This window comes from Catharus ustulatus, chromosome 23 (assembly GCF_009819885.2).
Source record: "Catharus ustulatus isolate bCatUst1 chromosome 23, bCatUst1.pri.v2, whole genome shotgun sequence".
Lineage (NCBI taxonomy): Eukaryota > Metazoa > Chordata > Aves > Passeriformes > Turdidae > Catharus > Catharus ustulatus.
In genome coordinates, this window is record NC_046243.1 from 5480301 (window position 1) to 5507853 (window position 27553).

At 50.8% G+C, this 27553-nt stretch overlaps 1 protein-coding gene, 1 long non-coding RNA gene and 3 gene segments (V, D, J or C); all 5 read right to left on the reverse strand.

Moving 5' to 3' along the window:
• Nucleotides 1-2880: 2880 nt before the first annotated feature.
• LOC117006292 (T cell receptor alpha chain MC.7.G5-like) lies at nucleotides 2881-12192 on the reverse strand (the record flags this gene model as incomplete). The annotated part of the gene is made up of 6 exons (XM_033078666.2): nucleotides 2881-3533; nucleotides 3877-3979; nucleotides 4169-4176; nucleotides 4581-4856; nucleotides 5848-5900; nucleotides 11672-12192. Coding segments are annotated over 6 exons (1077 nt in total), but the record flags the coding sequence as incomplete, so codon positions are not given.
• On the reverse strand, nucleotides 12104-13663 carry LOC117006509. The segment is given in 2 exon segments: nucleotides 12104-13079; nucleotides 13606-13663. Coding segments are annotated over 2 exon segments (480 nt in total).
• A 5130-nt stretch (nucleotides 13664-18793) lies between these two features.
• On the reverse strand, nucleotides 18794-20435 carry LOC117006507. The segment is given in 2 exon segments: nucleotides 18794-20012; nucleotides 20378-20435. Coding segments are annotated over 2 exon segments (564 nt in total).
• A 186-nt stretch (nucleotides 20436-20621) lies between these two features.
• Nucleotides 20622-22513, reverse strand: LOC117006506. The segment is given in 2 exon segments: nucleotides 20622-22187; nucleotides 22456-22513. Coding segments are annotated over 2 exon segments (579 nt in total).
• Nucleotides 22514-23620: 1107 nt separating this feature from the next.
• On the reverse strand, nucleotides 23621-27553 carry LOC117006515. 2 transcript variants are annotated; one of them, XR_004419999.1, is made up of 3 exons: nucleotides 26733-27553; nucleotides 24712-26502; nucleotides 23621-24194 (listed from the first exon to the last, which is right to left on the reverse strand). It is a non-coding gene; the product is annotated as an uncharacterized LOC117006515 (long non-coding RNA). The 2 variants fall into 2 exon arrangements; XR_004419998.1 differs by having other exon boundaries at nucleotides 24712-27553.

The window sequence follows — 27553 nt, forward strand, 5'->3', positions numbered from 1 at the left end:
TGATGTTCATTCATGGTTATTATCTTTTGTGTATCTTCTGTGCTACTCCCAGTCTGCTGAGGTGTTAAGCTCAGGTGTACAGTGCTGAAACAATCCTTTGAAAAGAAACTTCAGTTCTTTCCCCCTGGGCAAAGGTGAACAAAATCCCCGACTGAAGGTGGATAAAGAAATGTTAAACTTCTTCTCATTTCCCTCAGAATGAGAAAGGTGTCACACAAATGCAGAAGGATTGAGGCTGGAAGGGACCTCTGGAGGTGATTGGGTCTCCCCTGCTCCAGCAGGAGTGTCTGGAGCTGTTTGCCAAGGACCATGTCCAGGTGGCTTTTGAATATCTCCAGGGACAGTGGCTCAGCCTCTGGAGATTTTCAAAGGCTGTCTGAGCACACCCAAACATGGACACAAATGAATCTGAAGGAGAATAAATATAGTACTGTAAAAATGCATAGTACGAAAGAGTTCTACCTGTGATCATCTTCCGTTATTTTGGTATCATAGGATCCCTTACAGGACAATTTTGTTTTTTCTGATTTCAGGATTCTTTGCTGCAAATGTGTTTCTTTTAACAGGAGGTGTTTAAATGTGGAGCACAGTATCTCTACAAAATTCTACTCTGCTGGTATCAGGTGGGAGAGCTGCAGATTCTCTCCTCTTCTATGGAATTAAGCACACCAACACAATCTTACTGTTGCACTGGAAACAATTCTGTTCTCCTGTTTTCTCAAGCTGCATGTTGTGCATGGCAAATGCCAAGTGCAAAGCCACTGCTTAGTGGCGGCAGTGTGGGAGCCTGCCATGAAATGAGGGCTTTAGGTCAGTGAAACACTCACTGTCAGAGGTGTCAGCAAAAGCAGCTTTAGCACAAATGTATCAAAGCGTGGCACAGTCCCACAGCAACGCTCACTCTGCAGCTCTGATCCATGGATGAGACAGGGACAGGAACATCAGATTAGAATTACAGTAATTTCACGATTACAAGCCGCACTGACTATAAGCCGCATCACCGGGTGTTGGCAAACATTTCGTTCTTTGTCCATACACAAGCCGCACCCAATTATAAGCCACTCTGTCGTTTGCAGGGAGGACCCGCGTGCAACAAAGTTGCCAAACAGTAACAGAATCGCGGGATGGCGAGGTTTACTGGCTCGGCTCGGGCCGTGAGGGCTCGGGGCTGGGCCAGGTGGAGCAGCTCGGCGTTGCCGCTTGGTGGGGCCACTCAGGGCCGGCCGCTGCTGCCTGTGGGCTCGCTCGCCCCGGCCCGGCGCTGCGCCGTGGTGGCAGGGGAGCACGGAGCCTACCAGCACCTGCGGCGGTGGTGGGAGGCGGGGATGGAGCCCGCTGGCGCCCACGACAGCGGCGGCAGGAGGGGACGGGAGCCGCCTGCCTGCCCCCGAGCCGCTGGGCCAGCAGGAGGAAGCCCCCTGCCTGCCCCGGGCTGGGCTGCCTGAAGGAGGGAGTCCCCTGCCTTCCCCACACCCCACGCTGTCAGCACCGAACCGGCTCCACCCACCGTGCAACAGAGTAACCAATTTGTAACAATCACGCAGTCCTGGGTTTTACTGGCAGGTTGCTCGACTCGGCACCGCGGTTTGCACTTCTGGAGTTGTAAAGGTCAGAAAATTATTCACATATTAGCCGTTCCTGAGTGTAAGCTGCATTTCCCTTGTGGGAGCAAAATTTTAGTCAAAATGGTGCAGCTTGTAATCGTGAAATTGCTGTAATTTGGATAGATTGATGTGGAGGTTGGGGGCAAGAAAGGGTGGAGCTGTAAAAGGAAATCCCTTCCATTGAGTCATGAGGTACAGAAAGAACACCCCTGCTTTCTAAACTCCTTCTCAGAAAAGGTGTGTAGGATTCAATCCTGGTGCCAGACTTCATCAAGACTTTATGTCTATGGGATTATAACAGCACTTAATCATTGACATTTCCCCCCTCCACCTGTGCATCTGATACCACTGTTTTTCTCTAAGGGACCATTCTCAAAATATAAACCTTCCTGAGAGACTGGGAAAAGATGTGGAGTGCTTGAGAAAATGGTTCTGGGTGTCATTGGAAAGTCAGGATAAAAATCCTGGTGAATTGTTCCACCTAAATTATGTTCTGGTGGTAGGATGCACTAAATGAGCATTTGACTGGATGTGGATTTGCCGTGCAAATGTCACACAGCTGCTGCAAGGGCTGAGGGTCTTGTCTGGGTGTGTGCAGGGCCTGAGGCTCTGCCCTGAGCAAGCTGAATGCAGCACATCTTGCTGTGTGCTGTGCAGAGGCTCTCTTGAAGGCAGCAGGATCTCAGGCAGGGGGAGAAAAGCCTCATTTCCCCTGCAGGATGTGGTTAATTGTTTTCTCCAAAGCAGGGCAGGGTTAATCGTGCCTGCTGTAACTGAGTCACAAATGGTGACCACAGCATCCTGCCTGTGGCTTGTGAGAGGGGGATGAGCTGGGCAAGGTGTGAGCTGGGCTCTGGTGGGTAAGAACCAAGTTGCCATGGAAACTATCACTCCTTTAAAGCACCCCAAATTCCTTCCTGCTGGCCCCTTGCTCCTATCCCTGAGTGCCAAACAACAGCAGGGTTTCTTCTCTGCTGCTCTGAGCATTTTCCTGCCTCATGCCTTCAGCAAGGTCTCTCCTCACTGCAGCTCCTGAATGTGCCAGAGAGACACTTCCCTGCAGAGAGTCTGGAAAAGACACATTCAGCCACCAGGAAATCTCCATTATCAAAGCTGTGTTTGTGATCCCAGTGGGCTTTAGGACAGCTGGATTTCAGCAATCTCTGACCAGCGATCAAAAGAAAAAGCACAGAAAGCTACAGCATTTAGGTCTAGTAAAACTTTATTTTCTTCAGTACTTCAGGAAATTAAAATGCCCATGAGCAATATTTGGCAGAAGAAATACAGGCTTAATTAAGAAATGAACATTATCTGGATTAACGATGACACTGCAGATCCTACACAGCTCTACTACTCAGAAATACACACTTATTAGAAAGCCACATATCTAGGGTGAATATTGGAGTTTACAAAGCTATTGAAGCAGCTTGGACACTTGTGTGCAAATGGCACAAGAGTGGGGAGATGACTTAGCAGGAGGATGAGGATAAATGCACTCCCCTCAGTTCTCAGAGGAGAGCAAAGAGCAAAAGCACTTCAAGCTGTTCAGTGGAAATGAGCTGGCCAGGCAGCAGTGAGCAGTGTTCAATGGCTTCAGGGGAAGGTGCTGCCTTGTGTCCTGGCTGCTCTCTGTCAGCTGCTCTCGCTCTGCTTGTTCCAGCCCCTTGTGCTGCTGCTTCACGTTCTTTCCTGCTCTTCTTCGGGTTCCTCTTGCCTTCATTCTCCAGGACTGGAACAGCAAAGGGGGCTTGAAACGACATGGAATGAAATTGGGCCTAGGAAGCAGTGTTTGATAGCTGAGAGCTCCCTCAGCTCAGAACAGAAACAACTTGATACTCATGAGGGTGTTGAAGGCGATGCTCTTTGCCAGCAGGACTCTCAAACCCAACACAGCCATGGACAGCATGTTCACTCTCTGCCCTTCAGCATCTGCTCAGGGACCAGAAAAGAGCACAGAGATCAGGGTCTAGGGTTTTCGATGGTGTGATCCTTGGCACAAAGAGGGGACAATGCCCAGGGGACAGTCTCAGGGAAAGGAAGAGCAGCAGAGGAGCAGAGCTAGAGAACATGGCAACAACAGGGGAGCCCAGGCTCTGTCTCTGTTGCTTTTGGCTTCCTGGGGCTGGTGTGCAACTGCAGGAGCAACCTTGGAACAGCAGCTTGTGTCTGCTGAATGTGCTGTGTTCTGCCTGCTGTGCCCTGGAGAAAATCCATTTCCATGCCTTTATCCCCCAAACTGCAATGGAACTTCACACCTGTGTGGGGAACTCACCTTGTGCTGAGGGCTCTGTGCTGTTGCAAACCCTCTCACTGGTCCCTGCCACTGCTTCTTCAGCCTCCTCTTCTGCAGCATGATAAAGAAAAGGCATTTTAAACTATAGCCATGTTCTGTACAGGATTAAAAGAAATGTTCATGTGACATTTCCTGTAGGACTTGAGGAAAGCTGGGGTTGATCATCTGATCAGTCATTAATTCCAACACTATTTTGAGGTGACAATTTCTCCATGAATTCGCAGGAAACAGAAATTTTCCTGCATTGTTTTGGCTTTAATATTTTAATCACCTTCAGGACTGCAAAAGCAACCCCAGAAATTGTAACAAATTTCCTTAGTTAAAAAACCCTCAAAGCAAACCCCATCTTTAACTTTTTCAGGATTTTGAAAGGCTGTTCCAGCTTGTGCTGCAGCTGGTGTGGTGATTCACGGTGAAATATTTGGTCATAAGAAAATTCACATTTTGAACAAATAGATTGTGTCTACCCTCTTCTCCCCCAAAAAGATCTCACCAAATAATTAAATGGTTCAAACCATTTCTTTCAGATGCTTTGAAACATCTTTCAGCTCTCCTTGCTGAAATCCCAAATGTCTTTCTCATTTCTGCTGGCTACCCAGGGCAATGCTGTCCAGAAGGAGAACACAAAGCCCCACAGGCCACTGTCTCCAGAAATCAGTGACAGCTGTGCCACCAAACTGTACCTGACTGTGTTTTTGTCATCGTGCTGTTGTCGAATTTGGCCGTGCAGGTCACCTCTGTGTCTCTTGCCACAGTGACCACTTTAATTGCATTGTACCCCTCTGATGTCCAAATGGATGTGCTCTGTTCATAGACGAGCTCCTCAGAGGGCATCTCCAGGCTGATGCTCTTTGTGTGAATATTCCTTGCCAAACAAGCTGCTTTCCCAGGGCTGCCACCTTCTTCCAGTTTCTTTGATTTCATCACAATGACGTGAGGGATGGATTTTTTCGGAACGTCTGTAAAGAAAAGCATGGTTTGGACAGGATTGATTTTATTGCAGGTTTACCTGAGTGCTGAATGAGTGAAAATTCACAAGTACTCCAGCTCTGACTAATTTGTATCTTTATGGATCACTGTCTTTTTGTGTTCTGTTTATCTCTCTGCTTCTTCCAAAAGATCAAATTAAAGAGAGAAAGGGATATGGGGGCATTTTTCATAGGAGATTTAATCAGATCACAGGTTCCTTTTGCCAAAGCTTGTGCTTGTAAGTGAACCCTCGATTTTATAAGGGATCTACAAACAAGGAGGGAACTTTTATGAATGCCACTCCACTTTCTCAGCACTTTTATTCCAAAACATAACAATTATATTTTTATTATCTTGCATATTCTTTAGACTGAAATGAATACTCTTTTTTCTTTTACTCTCCCTCCCAGACACCCAGCAGAAATTCAACATCCATTAACTTGGTTTGACCAGTTCAGCTGAACTCAAACTCTGAACTATTTAGTTTGATTAAAATAGTACAGAAACGTTGCATGCAATTTTTTTTTTCTCTTGTACATTACCGTTCTCTGCTATCAGTGTTGTATTTTTAACTCTGACAGTATAGATAGTCTTAGGATCTTGTAATGCCAACTTCCACTGACACTTTATTTCCTTTAGACTGTCCAAGCCTGACTTTAAAACCTAATAATGACTTATGAAAATCTTATTAAGAAGCCTGAATATGTTGATAGACATATGTCCCAAGGAAATTCAGAATGATAGCTGCCAGAACTTCCCTCGTGGAGTTCAAGTTCTTTGGTAACACTGAGAAGTGGGATTAGAATATTTTTACATATAAATTTTCAAGTTGCATGCAAAGATTACACATAGAAAGTCTAATTAGTGACTGAAAGACATGAATGAGTATCTGTATGAATTTTAGGGTGAATAAAATATTTAAAGAGGGGAAAAATTAAAGAGTAACAACTCAGAAAATGGTAATGAATAAAGGATACCTACTTGGCTCCACGGTCAGTTGAGTTCCATTCCCAAAGACAAGTGCAGCAGTAACACACAGTTAAAATGCTTGAATCAAAAAGGGCTCCTTTTGCTCTTCTTCCTATACACATTTCCTTCCCAGGTGTTGCACCCAGGTCTGCCAGAGCCTGTCAGTCCTGTGCATTCAGTGTTCTCTGAAAAGGCCTTGAAAGGCTTTTCATGTGGTCTCCTCTCCAGGCTTTCCAAACAGCCAGAATACAAAAAACTGCTGCTCTGGTGGGCAAGCAATAATGTACACAGTGCAATTGCAGTTCAGGCAGCAGTAGATTTGTTTTATCTGACACCAGAAGCCTCATCCAAGTCCACTAGTTTGCATTTTGTGACAATCCAGCCATGAATTCTTACCACTGCCTGCTTCTGAAAGGGATTTGAGATTTATGGACTGGCAATTTATTTGGACAAGAGTTGTACTTCTCCTGCACTTTAGTCTTCTAAAGTCACAGGAGGAGACTTCTATTCTAAAAAGTAAGGGCCTTAGCATACTTAATGAATGTTTAATCTGGAATAATTCAACCCAAACCAAAAGGAAAAAATCTTCTCTGCCCTTAACTGAACCGTCAATAGAATATGCCTGCAATACCCCACAGTAACATTAATGGTAGTTATTTTATGTCTTTTTGATTTGGAAGATTTTCTAAAGATTGGATAATAAAGTATTTGTGCTCTAAACATCTTAAAATTCATATTAGTATCTCCCAAAGGAATTCAAAACCAAAAAGGGGAGGTTGCTCACATCCTGGAAACTTATCAAGAATTTCAGCAGACTTGAAAGGCACTTTGCTGCTTAAAGCTCCATGTCTTTTACAGCCAAACAGAATCCCAGAGTGTCTGGGCAGCTTTACAAATATCCTGCCTTTAGATAGAAAACCTTTAAAGCATGGAAAAGAAGAGGCCTTTCTTCAGAATGATAACTTTGCTTGAGGTGACATGCACCTTTATTGTATAGGCTTGAAAGCCTGGCTGGATTGAGAGTGCACTCACGGGATTATTGCAGATGAAAATCCTTACAGTGAACCCAAACCATTACATTCCTTTTTTCACCTCCACCTCAACTTTAAATGCAGTTTCAGAAATAAAGAAATGTCACTTACTTGGTACAACTGTGAGAGTTGTGCTTGGTCCAAATATAAGCTTAGCTGTGCTCACATATCTAAGATTTATTCCAATAACTCACTCTTTCCTCATGGTGTTCAAAATTGTTGTAAAACAGGAGATGAAAATCCAAATATTAGTCCTAATTATCCATGGATGCAGGTCCATGAGAGTATCCAGAGATATGTTTACTTCCAAGACTGGAAAGGAAAAACGTGAATTGAATAGTTCAAAGATTTCAAATAACTTGATTAAGTACAGAATTTTCAACTCCTGCCTTTCTTCCACTTTTTAGAATCCCCATGAGCTCCTTTATATTTCCAGGAACAAAGGCAATATAGAAAGAAAGTTTTATTTCTCTTCTTAATAATTGCAGTAATCCCTCTCCTTTCTTACCCAAAATATCTCACCCTTTTCCCATCTTTTTGTTTTTGTACAGGTCCCTATGCTGTTTATATCATTGTGGAACTCCGGCCCCGGTACACAGTGATCTATTTCCTTGTAAAAACTGTCTCTGTTCCACTACACAGAATTTTGGATTCTACAGGAAGTCATATGACTTCTTCAGTGGTTTTACACCCAACAAACCATCTGAAGAAACCCTATATGGCTTTCTAGGAAGGATCTAAAATAGTATCTGAAATCTTGAGTTGTGACTGAGACATGACACCTCTGAAAAGTCTGATGGAGTTAAGTAGGATAGAAGGCAGGAAAATTATCAGTTTGCTATTTCAAAGCAGTTCTGAAAATTCTTCTGACTTGCAGGAAGCTGTCCACTTTTCCCCTTTGTTTCAGTGCTCAGAAACAGGAGGAATGTGCCCTCTGGGCTCTTAGAATTGGTGCCTGCGGGTCGTTTAGTACCTTGGAAAGCCTTTATGGTGTTTTAGGTAAGAGGAGAAAGTTGGTAAAATGATTGTTCTTTGTGTGTAGAGGCACTGAAACCTTGGGAGTGAGGATCAAAAAGTGAAGGTGCTGTACATTGACCAAATCCTTCATGATATTCAACTTGTGTATCATAAACCCTTGATGGCCAGAGGCAGACTCAATTTCTGAGACTCTGCAGTTTCAGGAGCCCATCCTGGCCTTCTGTAACAAAGGACAGGCTCGTTGAACCTCTGCCCTTCAGAAGATGTTAGTACAAAACAGGTGAGGAATGATATGAACAGGACAGGCTTCAAAAATGAAAAACCAAAGGGCTGAAAGGGGTACACTGTGAGAGTGTGCACATACACGGGAATATCTGTGGGGGAAAAAAAAATCCTCTGAGCTTCTGGGGAATTACCATGGCTGGGTGCCTTTACAGTGCCTGGGCAGAAACACACAGAGTAGGGGAGCAAACACAAGACATTAGAGCTCCATCAGTCAGTGCAGGGCAATGACCTCATGGACAGCAGAGAGAAGTGGTGGGACAGTTCAGGAGACCCAGGAAGGGAAATGTGTGGTACAGTGCAGGTCAGGGCACATGGCCTGGGCTCGTCTCCACGAGAGCATCCTGAGCTGAGTTGGGTTGGGTTGGGGTGGGTTGGAAGGGCCCATAAAGATCGTCCACTTCCAATCCCCCTGCCATGGGCAGGGACACCTTCCACTATCCCAGACTGCTCCAAGGACAGTCCATCTTGGCCTTGGACACTTCAGGGATGGGGAAGCTCTGGCCAATATGTGCCGGGGCATCATCAGTCCCACTGCCCAGAATTTCCTCCCAATATCCCATCTAACCCTGCCCTCTGGCAGTGGGAAGCCATTCTGCCATGTCCTGTCACTCCAGGCACTTTTCCAAAGTCCCTCTCCAGCTCTCTTGGAGCCCCTTAGGCACAGAAAGGGGCTCTGAGGTCTCCCCAGAACCTTCTCTTCTGCAGGCTGGGCACCCCCAGCTCTCTCAGACTTTTAATTCTAACTCCATGGGCTGGAGGCAGAGCTGTGGGATCATGGAGATGTGGTGGGAGACATTCCAGGAGCATTGTAGAGATTGAAGCCAGGCTTCAGGGAAGACAGGCTGGGAAGGCAAGGGGTGGGCATTGTCCTTTCTCTGAGAGAACAGCTGGAATTTGTGCTTTGGGATGTGCAATGAGCCAGCTGATCCACAGACAGGTCAGGGTTAGAGGCCACATCAGCAGCAGAGACACTCTGGTGGGTGGCTACTGCACATCACCTGATGGGGAAGAAAAAGGTGAGTCCACGTAAGACATTTCTTGGCTCCAGTCCTCACGGGGTGCATTTGGGTACCCAGTTGTTCAACTGGAGCTGCTGGTGATCAAATATCTAACCAGTTTGCAAGAGCCAAGATCTCAGGGTGAATGGAGAAGAAATTGGTCTTTGAAAAAAGGGGTTTTCTGCTGTTTGAGTAATTCGGGGAACCAAATTGGTACCATGTGCAGAGAGTTGTCTGAGGAAGAACAAACAAGGTAGGGCCAGCATGTTTCCCCTTCAGGAGCAGGGATGGAGACAGTTTGTGTGTGGTGGTTCAGTTGCTTTCAGTCACTGTGGTACGTAGTTCACACTGTGCTAGGCAGTTCTACAAAAACATCTGGGGGTTTTTTCAGTGCCAGGTGATGTCTCCTCTTTAATGTCTTTGAAGTGCTGGCTTTTATTTTTCCCTTCCTCTACATTGCTCTACTTATGAACATTTAATACTGCTCCAGAGGATGCTCTACACAAAAAATAACATCTGGTTATGGATGCCCTGGAGACACTACAGGTCGTCATAGAAAATTAGATGCTGAAGGTGAAACAGTAAGTCACTATCCATCCACGATGGACAGAACAGCTAAAAGCAGTGATTTGAGTGAGCTGGAATACTCCTTGGGGAAATCCCTGGGCTGCTGGCACCTACAAGAAAAGAGGGAGGTGACAGAAGAAATCAAGTGATATTATCTTTGTGTTTGTCACTTCTGGTAGTGTTCTGTTGAATGGCTCTAATTAATCCACTACAGCAATTCTTCCATCAAGCCAAAGGTGGGAATTGGGGCAAAGCCTAGGGACAACTTCCTGACCCTCTGGCATCTGTAGCTCCTGTGTGGGATACTTGGGCACTGTGCTCAGGAACACAAGCCCAGGGATGCATTTGCACAGGTCTCCTTATGTCTTCCATGGAAGCCCACACTTCTAAAGAAAGAAATGCACTCAGAAGAAGAACACCTGTGTTTATTCACATGGAACCAGAGCTGGGAGTGCAGATGCTATAAGTACATATTATATTATTTGCGTTTCACAAATATTAAAATGAATGCTATCTGTACCATGTTGGGAAACTTTGCTGTATTAATATAGTTTATTTCTGCTATTAAAAAAATAGTGTGATAAATATATTTTTCTCAGATTATAGCAGGATGATGTAAAAAACTTCTGCTCATGAAACTAACTCAACAAATGGTAAAAGATAATCAGGAAACTCTTCACCTGCTTGGATTATCCTGTCTGAATGAACACAGTGGTGACGGACACCAGAACCCCCAGGGAAGAAATTTATTGATTGTGACAGGACAAAAATGTTGATTTACAGGATGGAAGCAGGGGCAGGCTGGGGAACTCAAAAAGAATGGTTTTGAATAATGCATGAGAGTCTATGAATATGCAACATGCTGATGCATTTAAAGAAGTGTTTTCCGAGCTAGGGTGTGCTCTTGGCTGAATGCCAAGCATCCAGCTGTATTAACCCTCTGCTTTATTGTCTTTGTCTCCTACTTGTCTTTTTCATCAAACCTTTTAAAATTCGCCAGGAAAGTGAACCTCATTTTTCACAGCAGAGGAGTTTTTCAGCATGTCCTGGGAAAGTCCACCTTAGCAGTGCAGTTCCCGGTGCAGTGCCACTCTTTCCTCAGATACAATTAATTGACTATTGTTATGTATTCCTGCAATGTTACTGTGAGACTCCCTAAACATCATGAAGTATCCAAATGCAGTTGAGTTCTGCCTTTCCATGTTAAAACTTTAGCCCTTTCAGCACCCATTGTGTTTCTTTGTCATGATTTAACCACCAATAGTAATTAAGCACCACATGGCTGCTTGCTCTTTTCCCCCTTCTCAGATGGGACAGAGAACTGGAAACGTAAAAGTGAGAAAATAACTCAAGAGTTTGAGAAATAAAGGAAACACTGCATGGGTGAGCAAAGCAAAGCAAGGAGCAAATTCACTACTTCCAATTTTTAGTGTCCAGTTCCAAGTGTCCAGCCTAATCCAAAACAGCAGAGCTCCACCACATAGTGGCTACATGGAAATAAAAACACTCACTGTCTACCCCCTTCCTTTCTCTTCCCCGCCTTTATATGCTGAGCATGATGTCCTTTGGCCTGGAACACCCCTTTGGTCAGGTGGGCTCAGCTGAACCAGCTGTGCTCCCTCCCGAATTCTGTGCACCCTCAGCTGCTCATTGAGGGTGGGTGGAATGAGGAGCAGAAGAGGCTTTGACTCCATGTAAGCACTGCTCAGCAGTAACTCAAATATCCCTGAATTACCAACACTCTTTCCAGCATAGATTCAAAGCATTGTCCCATTCTTGCTACTATGAAGAAAATTAACTACTCAAACCCAAACCATCACACTCTTTAAAAACAAAAGTCACCCCCTTTCCCTGGTTCTTTCTGCCTGTGGGAGATAATGAGAAGGAAGGAGTTAACAACATGGTTTGAGGTTTGCTTGTGGGAGACTGCCGTTGTTATTGATGTAGCACCTCTGCATCCGTTTCAGTAAAAGACACTAGTCTCTTGTAGTCTTTTGTAGTCTTTTGTAGTCTTGAGAAGGCTGGGAAGAGCCTTGCAGTGCAGCAACCACAAAAGATCTGGCTAGATTTTTAAACCCCTCCTTCCAATTCTGCCCCGGCCTTGCCTGCATTTCAAGCACTGTGCCCTTTTCAAGTTCTCTCATGGTGCAGAAATAGGTGGCTGTGTCTGCAGCTGCTGGCGAGAGCAGTTGCAGCCACAGCTGGTTCCTGGAGGGGTCTGCAGAGCTGCTGACTCGGCTCTGGAAGGCTGAAGCGATGTGCTGGAGCTGTGTGAAAGGATACTGCATCACTAAGTGCTGCAGCTCTTTGCCAGGAGTCTGCCGGATCCAGTCCCACGCGTAGTTGCTGTTGTTGATGGCCACACCTGAGATGTGACAGGTGAGCCAGACAGACTCCGAGATCTTCCCTACTGCAGGGCCTGAGGCCACTGTCTTCACCCGAGAAAGGCAACCTGCAGCCCAGGAGAGACAAGGATAAACAAACACCAACAGCTTAAGCAATCAGTCTACTCCACCATGTCCCTGTGGCTCTGCTTGTGATGTCCAGGATCCAGCAGCTGCAAACCCATCTGCTCAAAAACCCTTGCTCCCTGTAGCTTCTCAGATCTGGGAGAGACACACACAGCCTTCCCCATTCTCCCACTGAGCTCCCAAATGACCCTCTAGAATTCTCCATTTCCACTGCTCACCACTCAGGCAACAAAACCCATGGGCTGGACTGAGTGGACATGAGTTGTGCCAAAACCATACCAGGACTATTCATACACCACACCACTTGGACTGGGTGCTCGTATTACTGGAAGCCAAGGGAAACAGGAAAATTGCTTCAAAGCTGAAGCAGTGAAAAGTGAATTGGCATGATACATGGAAAGGACATAATCATAAATATTAGAGCTTCCTTGGGGACAGCAAAAGACATGATGTCCCTGTTAGAATCAAACACTGTAAAACTCTGTGCTATGTCTATACAACTTTCAAAGCAACTGTGAGCATCTGGGCCACTTCCAGCTTCAAGGCATGAGCTGGGATGCTCACAGGTGGTTTGTGTCCAACCACAGCTGCATTTTGTGTCTCTGTGCGAACAGCACAGAAGTAGCGGGCACAGTCCCCCGCATGGAGGAGGTGCAGGCTGAGAGATGCCACAGAGCGGGAATTGTCCCTGGAGGCTGTGGCTCGACCTTCCACTGCTGACCCAAACTGAATCTGTGATGAGTAATGGCTAATAAAGGACACCCATTCGAAACTGCCTCTGAGTGCCTGACGGTACCACCGAACATAATGATTCTCGAAAGTGAATCCGTATGCACGGCAGGAGAGGGTGACGGAGTCCCCGGGCGCTCGCTGCCCTCCGCCGGCCTCCTGCAGCCTCGGCTGTGCCCAGAGCCCTGCGGAGGGAGAGCGCAGGAATCGGGCAGGGCGCGAGCACGGACCGAGGGCGCTGTCCCGGGGTCCCGGTGCCCCCGGGCCTGCGGAGGGAGAGCACGGGCACCGTGCGCAGTGCACCCAGAGCCCGAGGCTGTTCCTCTGCCGGCCCGGTGCCCCCGGGCCACACACAGCCACAGCCGGCACCTCGCTTCTGCGGGGAAAACACCCGGGCTCATGCCCTGCGAGCCCTGCCGGGGCTGGGCCGCACCTGCTGCAGGAATTGCGGCCGAACCAGGGGCAGAGCCTGCCCTGTCCCTTCCTCTGTCCCTGCTCCTGCTGCAGCAACTTCCCGAACCCCTGTCCCTGTCGCTATCGCTGTCCCTGTCCCGATCCCTGTCGCTGTTACTGTCCCTGTCCCTGTCGCTGTCGCTGTCGCTGTCCCTCTCCCTGTCCCTGTCCCCATTCCTATTCCTGTCCCTGTCCCTGTCCCTGTCCCCGTCCCTCCTTCCCCCGCCCCGCTCGCTGCCCTCCCCGCCCGGCTCTCACCTGCCGGCCACAAGGCCAAGGCCAAGGCCAGCAGCCCCGGCCCCAGCCCGGCCGCCATCGTGCCCGGCCCCGGCTCCGCGGCAGCCGCACAGGAGCCGAGCGGAGCCGCGCTCGGGCCGCTCCCGCCCGGCCCCGCCTCGCCGGGGCAGCGCCGGCGCCTCTGCCCGCCCCGACACACCCGGCCCGGGCCCCGGGCCCTGCCCCGGCCAGGAGCAGCGCCGCCCACGGCCGGGCCGCGGACACAAAGCGGCGCTGCGCCCTTGGCCAGCGCCTTGTGCCCAAGGGAGCCGAGCCCTGCGTACCCAAGGCGCCCACAAATTCGCCCTCGGAGCGCACAAGGGCGCTGCCATCCGGGGCTGCCTTGGGCAAAATGCTGCCGGCAGCTCCGGGAGCTGATGGCTCCTCTCTCCTCCCCACTGCTGAGGCCACACTTGAGTACTGGGGACACATCTTGATTTTCCCTAGAAGAGAGAATTGAATCTCCTGGAGAGAGGCCACTGGACGGCCATGAAGATGATAATGGAACTGGAGGAGGCTCTTGCATGAGCAAAGGCTGAAAGTGCTTGGACTGTTTTCTGTGGAGAAGAGAAAACCTGATTTCAGGAGGGGAATATGTTCCCTTATCAATGCATAGAAATACAGAGAGGTTTAAACCACAAAATAGTTTGGATGGGAAGCGAAATTTAAAGGTCATGTAGTCCAGCCCTCCTGCTATAATCACAGATACCTGCAAGTTGCTCAGGCTACTCAAGCCTTGCCCAATCTCTTTGCAGGTTTGGAGTAGATATAATTTCTCCAGACCATCTTTTCCATCACCCTAAATTTAAACAATTTCTTCCCTTATGTTTTTTGCATCTACTTCCTTTTTGTGTCACACTCTTACCCTTTGTCCAGCTACTGGAGGCTCTGTAAAAAAGCCTGTCCCCATGTTGCCCTGAAGTCCTTTTTGTACAAGTGATGCATCTTCAACACTCACCCCTTCTTTGTTCCTCTGAGAGGCTCTCCGGCACTCTCATTTCTGTGCCGCTGATATGGGCCAGGAAGAAAACTGACTTTGCCACCTCAGTCAGTTGTTTGTTACCTGAGCAGGGACACAAGGACGCTGAGCAGAGAACACAAAGGGAATTTATTATTTTATATTTTGGCTAAGCACATGGCTGTGCCCTTGCCTAGTCCATGGCAGATCCTGCTGCAGAGAAAAGAAGGAAAGTCAGTGCTGAAAGCACAACTGAATGAAGAATGCACAACTTTCACTCTGTCCTCACCCACCAAGACCCTTTGTCTCACTGTAGAAGGCTGTAAATGTGCCTAAGCACAATTCCCACTTCCCAAAGCTGTGCTGACTGTCCCTGAGGGAGGGCTGGGAGATGCTCCAGGGGCCAGAGCAGAGATTCCCCTCATGTGCACATGAAGAGCATGCAGGCTGTCCCTCTGCAGACCATGGCAATTGATGGAGGAGCAGACACTGACCCTGCAGACAGTGCAGGACCCCACACAGCAGCAAGTGGATATGGACTGGAAAAACCTGTGACTCCATGGAGAGCTTCCACAGGAGCAGGCTCCTGACAGGAGCTGTGCTCCCATGCAGTGAGGAGCCCAGAACAGAGGAGGTTTTCTGGCAGAGCCTGTGTCCCACAGAGGAGCCACAGTGCCACGGTCTGTTCCTGAAGGGCTGCACCCCATGGAAAGGAATCATTGGGCTGGAGGAGTTTGTGAGGAACTGCAGCCAGAGGCAAGGACCTGAATTCAAGAAGTTCCTGGGAAAAAGGGTGCGACTGGCACACTGAATAAGGGGAAAAGTCTGAGAAGGGAAAATGACACAGAAAATATGTTTTGAACAGATGGCAAACCACATTCCCCATCCCCGTGCAGTGACCAGATGGAGGAGGTGTTTAATGATTTGTTCTTATTTCTCATTAACTTACTCTGATTTGATCAGCAATGACTTAAATTCATTTCCCCAAGTCCATGTATTTACCCATGGTGGCACTAATGGGACAGCTCCCTGTCCTTATCTCAATGCACAAGTCTTAATTGCATGTATTTACCCCTGTCCAGCAGAGGAGGGCACTGAGACAGGAGCTTGCTGTGCACCTGCAGGACAACCAAAGTCAACTCATCACAGCTTCTCAACTCCTTCTTCCTCAGCAGGTGCTCTGTAGCAGCCACCCAGAGCAATGTCATCCCTGCTCATCTCCCTTTGCTAAACAGCCTGGCTCCATCCAGCACAGCCCTCTGGCAGCTACAGCAACACATCTCCATCATCCCATGGCTCTGCAGCCAAGGCCAGAGGAAAAATGAGGCCGTGCTGGACAGGAGCCCAGGCAACGTGCACTAAAGCTGCACTTGCCCCCAACAACCTGGGCAGTTCCCACAACAGATCCTCCTGCACCTTCAATGGTACCAGCCCTTCTCCCAGCCCTCCCTGCACTGTCTTTTAGTGCCACCAAGCCACAGGGATATTTCCTGCACCTGCCATTGCCTGACAGGAGCCCTGTGGAGCATCTACTAGAAAAAAATGCTGAGACATCTGTCTTCCCCTTCTGGCAGTTTTTGATCCATTCTGCTACAGAGCTGCTCCAGGGTGATTCTTGCTCCACAGTAATATGTTGCTGCATCCCCTTGCTTTGCTGCCAGGATCTGCAGTGTGGTCACAAAGCTCTCCACTGATCCCACAAAACGGTCTTGGAAACCTTCTCCGTAGATACCATCCTCCCTATAAATACATTTGAGAGAGCCCTGTGGACCCTGACGGTACCAGTACATGAAATAAAACCACGTATTATGTCTCTTCATGCTGCAATGGATGGTGACTTCATCTCCCTCTCGCACCGTCAGTTCCTTGGGCTGCTCCAAAGTGGCTGCATCAGCGAGTGAGATGGCTGCAAAGAGCAAGAACAAGCCACAGTCACTGCACGATTCAGAAAAGCTCAGGGCAATGCTGGTGGAGCATTGGACTGGCACTGCACCAATGACAGGACAAAATACTCCACTTTGAAGCCAGCTGACACAGATGGGCAGGTAGCAGCTATCAAGGTTCACAAGGAAGGACATTCCACATTTCCCTCCCTCCTTCTCCCTGTCACACAGGAAGCTTTCTCTGATTTTCCCCAAAGAATGAGGAAGTATTTCCACCAGGGATTGACAAATCCCTTTGTCCTTGCCAAGACAGGATGGTGAGGAACCCAATCTGCTGTCCCTGAAAGGGCTCTAGATGAGCCCAGCACAGACAAAGGCCTGTCACAGGCCATGGAGCTTGTGCCCTGTGCTGCCATCCTCCAGCTCTGTGTGCCACAGGGGCCGCAGTGGCCCAGGAGCAGAGTGTGCAGTGCCAGGGCAAAGCGCTGGGCCCCAAGATGGGAGTGCAGCAGGGAGGTGCCCTGCGTGTGCCCAGGTTGCAGAGGAGGCAGCTTGGATGGAGGTGACGTGCTCCCAGGCAGAAGAGGAGCAGGGCTGCTCTCAGCGTGCTCCACAGGCATGGCTGGGCAGCTGGAGCCGGCCAACAGCTCCGGCTGCAAGCGCTCAGCACAGCTGCCCAGAGCCCTGCAGAGCACAGGGCTCAGCTCCTGGGGCCAGCAGCCCTTCCCTGCACTTACCTACAATGGGCAAGAAGCCCACGCACAGGGCACTCCACATGGCCAGGCCCGCTCTGTCTCGCCTCTCTCCACCTTCTCTCTGCCTGCACAACAGCTCTGCCCACACCTGCCCTGCCTGCGCCTCTGCCACTGCTCTCAGGGCCAGGCCCTCCTGCTCCCTCCCTCTGCCTGTGACAACACTGACAGGGAGAGGTGGGGCAGCAGGAGCAGAACTTGAAGCTCTCCCTGCCCTCCTGGCTGTCCCTCATTCTGCATGCTGCAAGAACAGACTGTTTGTTGGCCAGGAAATGCTGGGCTGGGCTAAAGGGGACGTGTTTCTCAGGGGCCAGCCCTGGCCTTTCTCTCAGCAAGTCTGGCAGGCTGCTGCTGGCACTTTGGAGCTGACTGGGGAGGCTCTCAGCTTGTCCTTCCCCTGCCCCCTGGCCCTGGCTCTGCCCAGCTGCTGCTCCCACATGGGACACCCCAGGATCCCAGCTGGGCTTGGCCAGGGCACCCCTGAGCCAAAGTGCTCCTCACCCTGCTCCCTGCACTCTGGCCCAGCACCCTGCTCCCTCCCAGTGATGACACTTCTCCAGCTGCCTCCTCCTGCCAAAGCCCTCCCAGACCCCTGCCCATCAGCAAAGGCAGCCCAGGACTGTGCAGGGACCAGGCTGCTCAGCAGAGCCAGGACACTCCCTGCCCTGTGGCCTCCTCCTCCTCCTCAGCAGGAACCCAGGGCTCTCACTCTGAGCACAGAATGGGACAGCTCTGAGCCCTGCCAGTGTCATTGTCTGACTGCCACCACTCTTCTGGCAGCATTGCCCACTCCACACAGGCCCAGCACAGACTGAATCCATTCCTTCCTCTCTCTTTTTCTCGATTTTTCAATGCAGTCCCATGTGGAAGAGATGTCTGGGACAGGGGTAGGAAAGAGGGGCTGCAGAGGGTAGAGGAGCTCACTGAGAGTGGAGGCTTGAGGCTGGGGAAAGAGCCAGTGGGATGCAGGCCTTGTGCGATGCAGGCTGTCCTGGGACACATGGGGCTGCTCCAGAATTTCAGTGGTTACCCTGAGATTCACCCAGTGGTTTAGAGTGCCAAGGTCACTGGTTTGCTCCCTGTGCATGGGTCATGCACTGAGTTGCACTCAGTGATCCCTGTGGGTCTCTTCCAACTCACAATATTCTGTGGTTCTGTAACAGGTCAGGTTTCCTAGAGTTCCAAGCCATGGAACATTGGTCTGGTTTGGAGAAGAAGAGACTGCGGAGCTGCTTCATCCTTCTCTCAGCTTGGTGAGGAGGAAAATGGAGTGGGATGTTCTCCTTGGTCTGCAGTGAGAGGTTGTGTCAGTGGTCAAGAGCTGCACCACAGGAGGTTAAGGGGGGTTTATGGGAAGTGTTTTTTTACTGAGAGTGTTCAAATATTGGAACAGGCATCCTGGAGAGGTGAAAAACTCCCCCATCCTGATGGTATGTAAAAGGAATTTAAACAACAGCCATGCATTACAACACGAAGCTTTATATTTGTTTGAAGCCTGGAATGGGCAGGCCGTCAGACTACATGATTGTTGTAGCTTCCTTCCAATTGAAACAGATTTTTTTTCTCCCCTCTCTCCACTCTCCTCCTGTTCTCTGCAAGCCCCCAGGACCAGTGTGACCCCATTTCCCTGACCCCAGGCACAGCCCACTCACTGACTGTCCCCTTGCTTGGGCTGGGACCCACGTGAACATGCCAGAGGGGAGGAAGCTGATGGAGTTCAGGCACACCCCAAGTGTCTCTCTGGACCCTCCAGGGTGCAGTAATAGAGTGCACTGTCCCCCAGCTCCAGCCCACTGATGGGCAGTGTCCCAGAGCTCTGCTCAGCCCAGCAGGAAAACCTCCTGTGGGCAAAAGGGGCTGTGTGGCTGTAGGAGCCTCCACGGCCCTGGCACTGCAGCAGCACTGCAGGGCTTCACCAGGACACTGCTGACACCAGCCCATGGAAATCTAGGAGCCTTTGGGGCTGGAAGTGCAACAGAGGGTCCCAGTGTTCCCTGCTGGCCACCACCCTGCAGAGCTGGTTGCTTGCATCTCATCACCTTGAAATGCACCTGAAAGAAGATCAGGCCCTTTGCATCACTGCTTTGCTCTCAGTGGAGCAAGGAGATGGCCCCAAAAGGGTCAAAGGAAGCAGGCAAAGGTGTTGCCAAAGCCCAGGTGCTTTGTGTGTTCCACTTAGGAAGGGGACCAAGGAAGGCAGAGTGGGACTGGAGCCAGGCAGTCACCAGGCTGATTGCATGACAGAAAAACTTTGATCCTCCTCTACAGAACAGAAAATTGCAACTGGGACTCAGCAGAAGGAAAGCCTCAGTGTTGGGAAAGGAGCTCTTGATGAAAGGCCAGGATCACTTCTGCTGCATGAGGATGGCCCCTGATTTCTCAGGAACAGCCCTGAACCACTTTGGAATTCACCATCTCCAAATATTGTGGGTGCTGTGCCAGGCCAGACCTGGTTTGTGTTAAAGCTCAGCTGGGTTTCCTGTCCCCGTGTGATGGCACAGAAGTACCGGGCAGAGTCCTGAGCTTGCAGGGACGGCAGTGAGAGATAAGCCTCGGACCGGGAATTGTCCCGGGAAATCGTGGCCCGCCCCTGCATTGACTGGTCAAAATGAAAAATTGTCGGATCATAACTAATAAAGGACACCCACTCCAGGCTGCCTCCGGGTGCCTGACGGTAAAAAAAAATTGCATAATTCCGAAAGGTGAATCCGTATGCACGGCAGGAGAGGGTGACGGAGTCCCCGGGCGCTCGCTGCCCTCCGCCGGCCTCCTGCAGCCTCGGCTGTGCCCAGAGCCCTGCGGAGGGAGAGCGTAGGAATCGGGCAGGGCGCGAGCACGGACCGAGGGCGCTGTCCCGGGGTCCCGGTGCCCCCGGCCCGGCAAAACCACAGCCCCTGTCCCTGTGCCTGCCCCGGCCTTTGCCCGTGTTCCCTACTGTACCTCTGCTCCTGTCCTTTCCCCAGTCTCCGCCCTTGCCCTCGTCCCTGTTCGTGCTCCTGTTCTTGCCCCTGCTCCTGCTCCTGCCCTTGTCCCTGTCCCTGTCCGTGTCCCTGTCCCCATCCCCGTCCCTGTCCCTAGCCCTGTCCCCATTCCCATCCCCATTCCCATCCCCGTCCCTCCTTCCCCCGCCCCGCTCGCTGCCCTCCCCGCCCGGCTCTCACCTGCCGGCCACAAGGCCAAGGCCAAGGCCAGCAGCCCCGGCCCCAGCCCGGCCGCCATCGTGCCCGGCCCCGGCTCCGCGGCAGCCGCACAGGAGCCGAGCGGAGCCGCGCTCGGGCCGCTCCCGCCCGGCCCCGCCTCGCCGGGGCAGCGCCGGCGCCTCTGCCCGCCCCGACACACCCGGCCCGGGCCCCGGGCCCTGCCCGGGCAACACAAGGGCAGCTGCAGGAAGGGAGGAGCGACAGCGGCATAAGAGGCTTTATTTTCTCTTTCTGAGCAAAGAGCGTTATAGACACGAGACTCTTTCATCTCTTGCTGAACAGTGTGCAGAGGTCTTTTTTGTTTTTCCCACTCTCTCGCCACGGAATGCCTGGGGTTGGGCAACAAGCTGCGATGGGACACAGAAGCACCACTGTTGCCAGCTGAGCAAAGGGATATCACACTCTGTAATACACGGTTCTCAGATATAAACTCAGGGAAAGGAGGAAGGGGAACATTTGGAGTTATGGCCTTTGTCTTCCCAAGGAATCATCCTGTGAGAGAAAGACCATTTTCCTAGAAATGACTAAACACCTGCCTATCGATGGAGAACTAGGAAGTAAATTTATTTCTTTTGCCTTGCAGACTCTGCTTTCTTTGTTTTTCATCTGTTGAAGTGGAACACCTCTCCAAGTTAAACAAGCTGTCATAGCTGGCCCTGTTTACCATGAAGAAGCAGAACGTGCTTTGGGTTGTCTTAAGTCTTGGGCTTGTCATAAGTGCATAGAAACATGAAGAGGTGGCCAGGCTCTTCTCAGTGATGCCCATTGACAGGACAATGAGCAGTAAGCACAAACAAAAACCACAAGAGGTTCTTAGTGAACATCAGAGAGAAATGCTCTTTCACACTGTGAGGATGCCCAACCACTGGCACAGGCTGCTCAGGCACCTTCTGGAGTCTCAGTGCCTTGAGATAATCACAAACTGTTTGGTCATGGCACTGGGGAAGGGGAGCCTGTGGACAACTGAGGCTGGAGAGGGTTGATTCTGAAGGACAGCAGCTCTTGTGAAGGAACCATGGTGCAGCCATTCGACTGCAGACGGAGGGAGGAAAGGAACAAGAAGCACTAGAGATGAGGACCAGTGATTAATGGTTAAGAAATGATCCCACACCTGATTTCCTGTTGTCCCTTTGATTTTTGGAGAGAAGAGGCAAAGAATTCAGGAATGCTGCTTTGAGGATGAGCCCGGGAACAAACAGGGATAAAGTGGGAGCAAGGTATTTTCTCATTGCACATAATTCTACTCTTAATCAAACTGGCAATAAATCAGAATCCCTGCAGTGTGCAGTAAAGGCCAGGAATGCCTGTGGTGCACAGTGATGGCACCTGAATTCTTGCAAACAGCCTCGAGACCCATTAGCTCCCGGCCCCTGGCAGCTCTCACCTTCCCCACATTTAACACAACCTCTGCCAGAGCCCAGGAGGTTTGTGTTAAAGCTCAGCTGGGTTTCCTGTCCCCGTGTGGCGGCACAGAAGTACCGGGCAGAGTCCTGAACTTGCAGGGACTGCAGTGTGAGATAAGCCTCGGACCGAGAATTGTCCCGGGAAACCTTGGCCCGACCCTGCACTGCTGCCCCATAGTCCTGTATACTGCCCGTAGGGGAGCTGATAAAGGACACCCGGTCCAGGCTGCCTCCGGGTGCCGGACGGTACCAGTAAATATAATAATTTTCGAAGGTGAATCCGTATCCACGGCAGGAGAGGGTGACGGAGTCCCCGGGCGCTCGCTGCCCTCCGCCGGCCTCCTGCAGCCTCGGCTGTGCCCAGAGCCCTGCGGAGGGAGAGCGCAGGAATCGGGCAGGGCGCGAGCACGGACCGAGGGCGCTGTCCCGGGGTCCCGGTGCCCCCGGCCCGGCCCGGCCAAGCCACACCCGCAGCCCCTGTCCCTGCTTCTGCCGCGGCCTTTGCCCGCGTTCCCTACCCTACCTCTGCTCCTGTCCTTTCCCCAGTCTCTGTCGCTGTCCCTGTCCCCATCCCCATTCCCATTCCTTTCCCTCCTTCCCCCGCCCCGCTCGCTGCCCTCCCCGCCCGGCTCTCACCTGCCGGCCACAAGGCCAAGGCCAAGGCCAGCAGCCCCGGCCCCAGCCCGGCCGCCATCGTGCCCGGCCCCGGCTCCGCGGCAGCCGCACAGGAGCCGAGCGGAGCCGCGCTCGGGCCGCTCCCGCCCGGCCCCGCCTCGCCGGGGCAGCGCCGGCGCCTCTGCCCGCCCCGACACACCCGGCCCGGGCCCCGGGCCCTGCCCCGGGTGTCGCAAGACAAGTGGGGAGGACTCAGGACAACGTGGGCTCGGCGAGCGACGCTGGCAGCTGCGTGGGCAGGGGAGCAGCGGCGTCCCGGGAGATGATGGGTGCTGTCCCAGGGCTACCGCCGCGCCTCCATCGCTGTCCCGGTTTCTTGCTCTGTGAGCCCTTTCATAGGTGTTAACTCCTCAGTACTTCTAAAAACCCCTGCGAAAATTCTACATACTGCAACACTATAGAACATCATCTAGGTGTGGATCTGTGCAGTCTTGTGTGTCTTGAGTAAAGTCCCACCTGAGGCTATGACATTGTGGGGCTTCCAGCATCACTCCACTTGTAAGATTTCCTATCACCTTTCCTGGGATGTTAATGAAACAGTTCTCTATTCTGAGAGATGCATGCAATACTTTCTAGCTTTAGAGAGATGCATCACCTCCTGGGGCAAAATGTCATGCATCAGGGAGGGTCTTCAGGAATTAAAAGGGGAATATCTGGACAACGGACTCAATAAGCTTTGAATGATCATGGTGTTTTGGGGAGGAACCTGAGATGAAACATGAGTAGGATGAGATGCTGCTACACAACGGGGTTGTGCTGCCACCCAGAGGAACCTCGGCAGGCTGGAGAAATGGAACCTGAGGCTGTTCACAAAGCTGTACGAATTTTCAGTGGGATAAAGTTAATTTTTTTTCACAGTAGTGCTGATGAACACAGACGGGGGATATTTTAGTTGTTGCTCCAATAGTGCTCACAGAACATCAAGTCTCCATGCTTGAAGATACTCACAAACTGTATACCTGTGTCCTGAGGGAAGTGGAGCCTGTGGAGAAGCCAGGCTAGAGCAGGTTGTTTCTGAAGGACCCATATGAGAAGTAGGAATTAACCCCACACCCCTTTCCCACGGGCCCTGTGCATTTTGGACAGAAGAGGTGAGAAATCAGGAATGCAGGATTGAAGGCAAACCTGGGATGAAGCAGGGCCAAGGTGTTTTAATGCTTTTTGATGTTGTTATCACTCACAGTTCTACTCTGTTTTAAATTGAAAAAAAAAATAAACCTAGAATCCTGGCAGTATGCAGTAAAAGCCAGGAACACCTGCTTTGATCTGACTCCTTGGGAACACACGTGAGACCCATCAATTCCTGGCCACAGGTGACTCTAACCTTCCTTACATCAAACACACCCCATGCCAGGCCCCAGCAGGTTAATCTTAAAGCTCAGCTGGATTTCCTGTGCCTGTGTGAACAGTGCAGAAGAAGCTGGCAGAGCCACTGGTGTGCAGAGCCCACAAAACTAGAGATGACTGAGACTGGTAACTGTCCCTTGAGACCGCGGCCCACCCTCTGCTGCTCCTCCGCACTTCTTCGTGTTGTCCGAGAAGCTGATGAAAGACACCCATTCCAGGCTGCCTCCGGGTGCCTGACAGTGACACCGAATTGTGAATCCCTCGAAGACGCTGCTTCGAAGAACCGGCAGGAGAGGGCGACGGAATCCCCGGGCGCTCGCTGCCCTCCTGCAGCCTCGGCTGTGCCCAGAGCCCTGCGGAGGGAGAGCGCAGGAATCGGGCAGGGCGCGAGCACGGACCGAGGGCGCTGTCCCGGGGTCCCGGTGCCCCCGGCCGCCTCACTGCGACAAAACTCGCCCTCCTCCTCCCCCCAACATCTGCATCTGCCCATGTCCTTGCTCCTGCTTGTCCCTGCCCTTGTCCATGCCTGTCCCCGTCCCTCCTTCCCCCGCCCCGCTCGCTGCCCTCCCCGCCCGGCTCTCACCTGCCGGCCACAAGGCCAAGGCCAAGGCCAGCAGCCCCGGCCCCAGCCCGGCCGCCATCGTGCCCGGCCCCGGCTCCGCGGCAGCCGCACAGGAGCCGAGCGGAGCCGCGCTCGGGCCGCTCCCGCCCGGCCCCGCCCCGACACACCCGGCCCGGGCATAGTGTGGAAACGACTCACTCCACTCCTACATCCCTGTCCTACACTGCTTCCCTCCACACAGTGGAGCTCCCCGCTGCACCCCCACAAGCCCTCGATCATTCTTCCCACTTCTTGGAACCTATTCTTACCGGTTTTTCCTGCTGGGCTGTACGACTGTCCTGTGGACGTCTATGTTCACTGTGACTTCCACTTAGAGAAAACATCAGAGGAACAGTGGGATATTGTGGGAGGGAGATGCTGAGGCTGCACAGAGCAGATTGAGCTGGTTGAATTATCAGGGACAAAGCCTCATTGTCATCCTTCCCACCCTTCTCAGGGTGGAAAATAATCCCAGAAACAAGATCCTGCATAATGAGAACCGCTGTGAATTTGTAACTCCCAGATTTCTCCATATTTTCCTGCCTGTAGCCTTGTTGCTCTTGGCTCACCTTCACATCATGCACAATGCTTCACACACTATACTGCAGACTCCTGTTACTCCTTTGGCATTCATCTGACTTGTGAACTAAAAGCTGAGGGTTGATAAAGAGAAACCAGTCAAATTTCACAGGCATCCTTGGTGTCTTTTCCTGTTGCTCTAGCCAGGACACAAGAAGGTGTACTTCGGTCCCAGCAGTACAGTAATACACAGTGTACTGCAGTTAAGGTTTTCTGGTGGGAAAACTTCTTATGAGCAACAGCACTAATGCATCTCCAGGAGTTCTCCTCATAGAATAGGCCAAGCTGAGTTCTGCTTGGGCTCTGCGATGCCTAAACCAACTGGCCTTTGAGTTTCCAACTCTACCAGACAAGGGGAAAGTGTCATCATGATCATAATCTTCGTCTTTGTCTTCAATCAGTTTTCATTGTCTGATGATCTCAAGGCACTGTATTAAATATACAGAAACTCTTGTCACATGGACTTCAGTGCTACTGGTTGCTTAGGTATTTCATAGTTTTACTATGCTTTTCTCTTCATTAGTATTTTTCAATACAATTTTCAATAGCAAAGTTCATGCTGGCTGGGGTGTTGGAGGTTCTTATCATGTAACTGTGTGCAGCAGGGTACCCTGCCAATGCTGAAGGCATTACAGTAAAAGCTGCTTGTGTCTTCTTCAGCTGCTCTGCAAAGAGGAGCAAGTGGTCTGGTGTCCATTGAGCTCTTGTGTCAAGGGCTGGCCAGGAGCAGAGCAGAGACATGGATCCCCTGGCTCTGCCCACAACTTGATCCAAGCTTTGGACAGAACACCCCAGCAGCACTGGATTCTGCAGTGTCAGCTCCCTGGAAGTGTGGGTAAGGATTGACACTGCAATTGCATGTTATGTTGATTGTTTTCTTGAGGGATGTTTGTTTCTATATGAGGAAGTAAGAAAAGTCATGTTTCAGCTCATCTGCAGATTCCCATGGTCCTGCCTGTCTAAGTCACTGCTCTGGATACCTCTGCATAGATGGGAACTTTGAGAAAAATAAGAGGAGCTGAGATGGGAGAAGATGGAAAGGCCAATATAAGAATATAAGAAGGAGAGGATCATTTCAGGCACGAAAGCACAGCCCAGGCTGGAGGATGTAGGGCCTCACCCCTCCTGTGCTGTTGGTGACAGAGATTTTGTACGAACGGAAATTTAGCTTAGCTCAAGGTGGTGCCTCAGAGCGCAGTAGTAGATCGCAGTGTCCTGAAGAGAGACTCTGGCTATTTCTAACGGGGCTGATTTATTTTTGTAGACCATCATAGAGAATCGGCCATTGCGGTACTTGCCATTCTCTGTATGTGCTTGCAGAAGAAATGTCAAAGTTCTTCCCGGGGACTGGCTGTACCAGAGGAAGTTCAAATTGGTGAGACTCCCCTTAGTGGTGGGCTGGCAAGGAAGAACCACTTGCTGTCCAACTTTGACTAGCACCTCAGAGAAGAATTGCTCCGGGAGATCACCTCCAATAAGACCTGCAACACAGGCAGAGATGTGTCTGCAGAGAAGTTTGCTTCCTTCTCTCACTTGCTCTATGTTTGAGTCTGCCCCCATCTTTGCTGGCTTTCCAAAGAAATGGAAAGTTCAGATATCTACATCCATCCCCTTCTACATTTCTCCCAGCCTCATCCTCTTGTTTGCAGACACCTCCAAATAATTTACTAAAAACCATGAGAGACAACAGAAAGGACATGAATAAACCCACCTGACTGGATTAGCAGGACACACGCTGGCACAGCCATGGTGAAGATCATTTTTCCCAGCTCAAGAGTCCTTTTCCTTGGCAAGACCCCCAGCACACAGCAGAACACTCTTGGTAGCACAATGAGAGTGCAGTGAGAGTGCAGTGCACATGTGACACAGACACGTCTCTGCAGTGTGGAGGGCTGGAATGAGGCCCACACACCTTTTGCCTTTTCTTGTCTCCACAGCAGAGATTGGACAGTCTCAGTGGCTTCTTGTACTTTTCCCTGGGCTTCCCTCTCTGTTCATAACATTTCCTGTGCAAGGTAACGTGTCTGCCTCGCTGCAGAGTGTGTCTGCTTTTGTGTGCTCCTTCATGGTGGGAGGGTTCTGCAAGCACAGCAGCTCCTCAGAGCATCCTCAGAGCATTCAGGGCTCTGGGAAACACAGGTGTCATGTTCTTTTCAAAGAGTTTTGGGCTTCTCTTAGTTTAGCTTCTGATATTTTGGAAGCAGCTGTTCAGTGCTTCTGTACACATGACAACTCAGGAGACAAGGGAGGAAGTTTATTGGTGGGAAAAGGCTATTTTAATGGGAGAACACATAAATTTGTAATATAGGGTGATGGAGTCCTGGTTCCAACGGGTTGGCTCAGTGCTGGCTGGGGAAGAGCAAATTGAGGGCATGGTGAGGAGGAGGAATCTGAAGTCCCATCCACAGTGCAGTTCTATACCAGCAAAAGGCATAAGGGCAGGACTTGAAGTTTCCCAGCCACTGTTGAGCATGGTGAAAAGGAGAGGGACTGAGATGGGGACACAGACAGGAGGCAAGAGCCTGGTGTGTG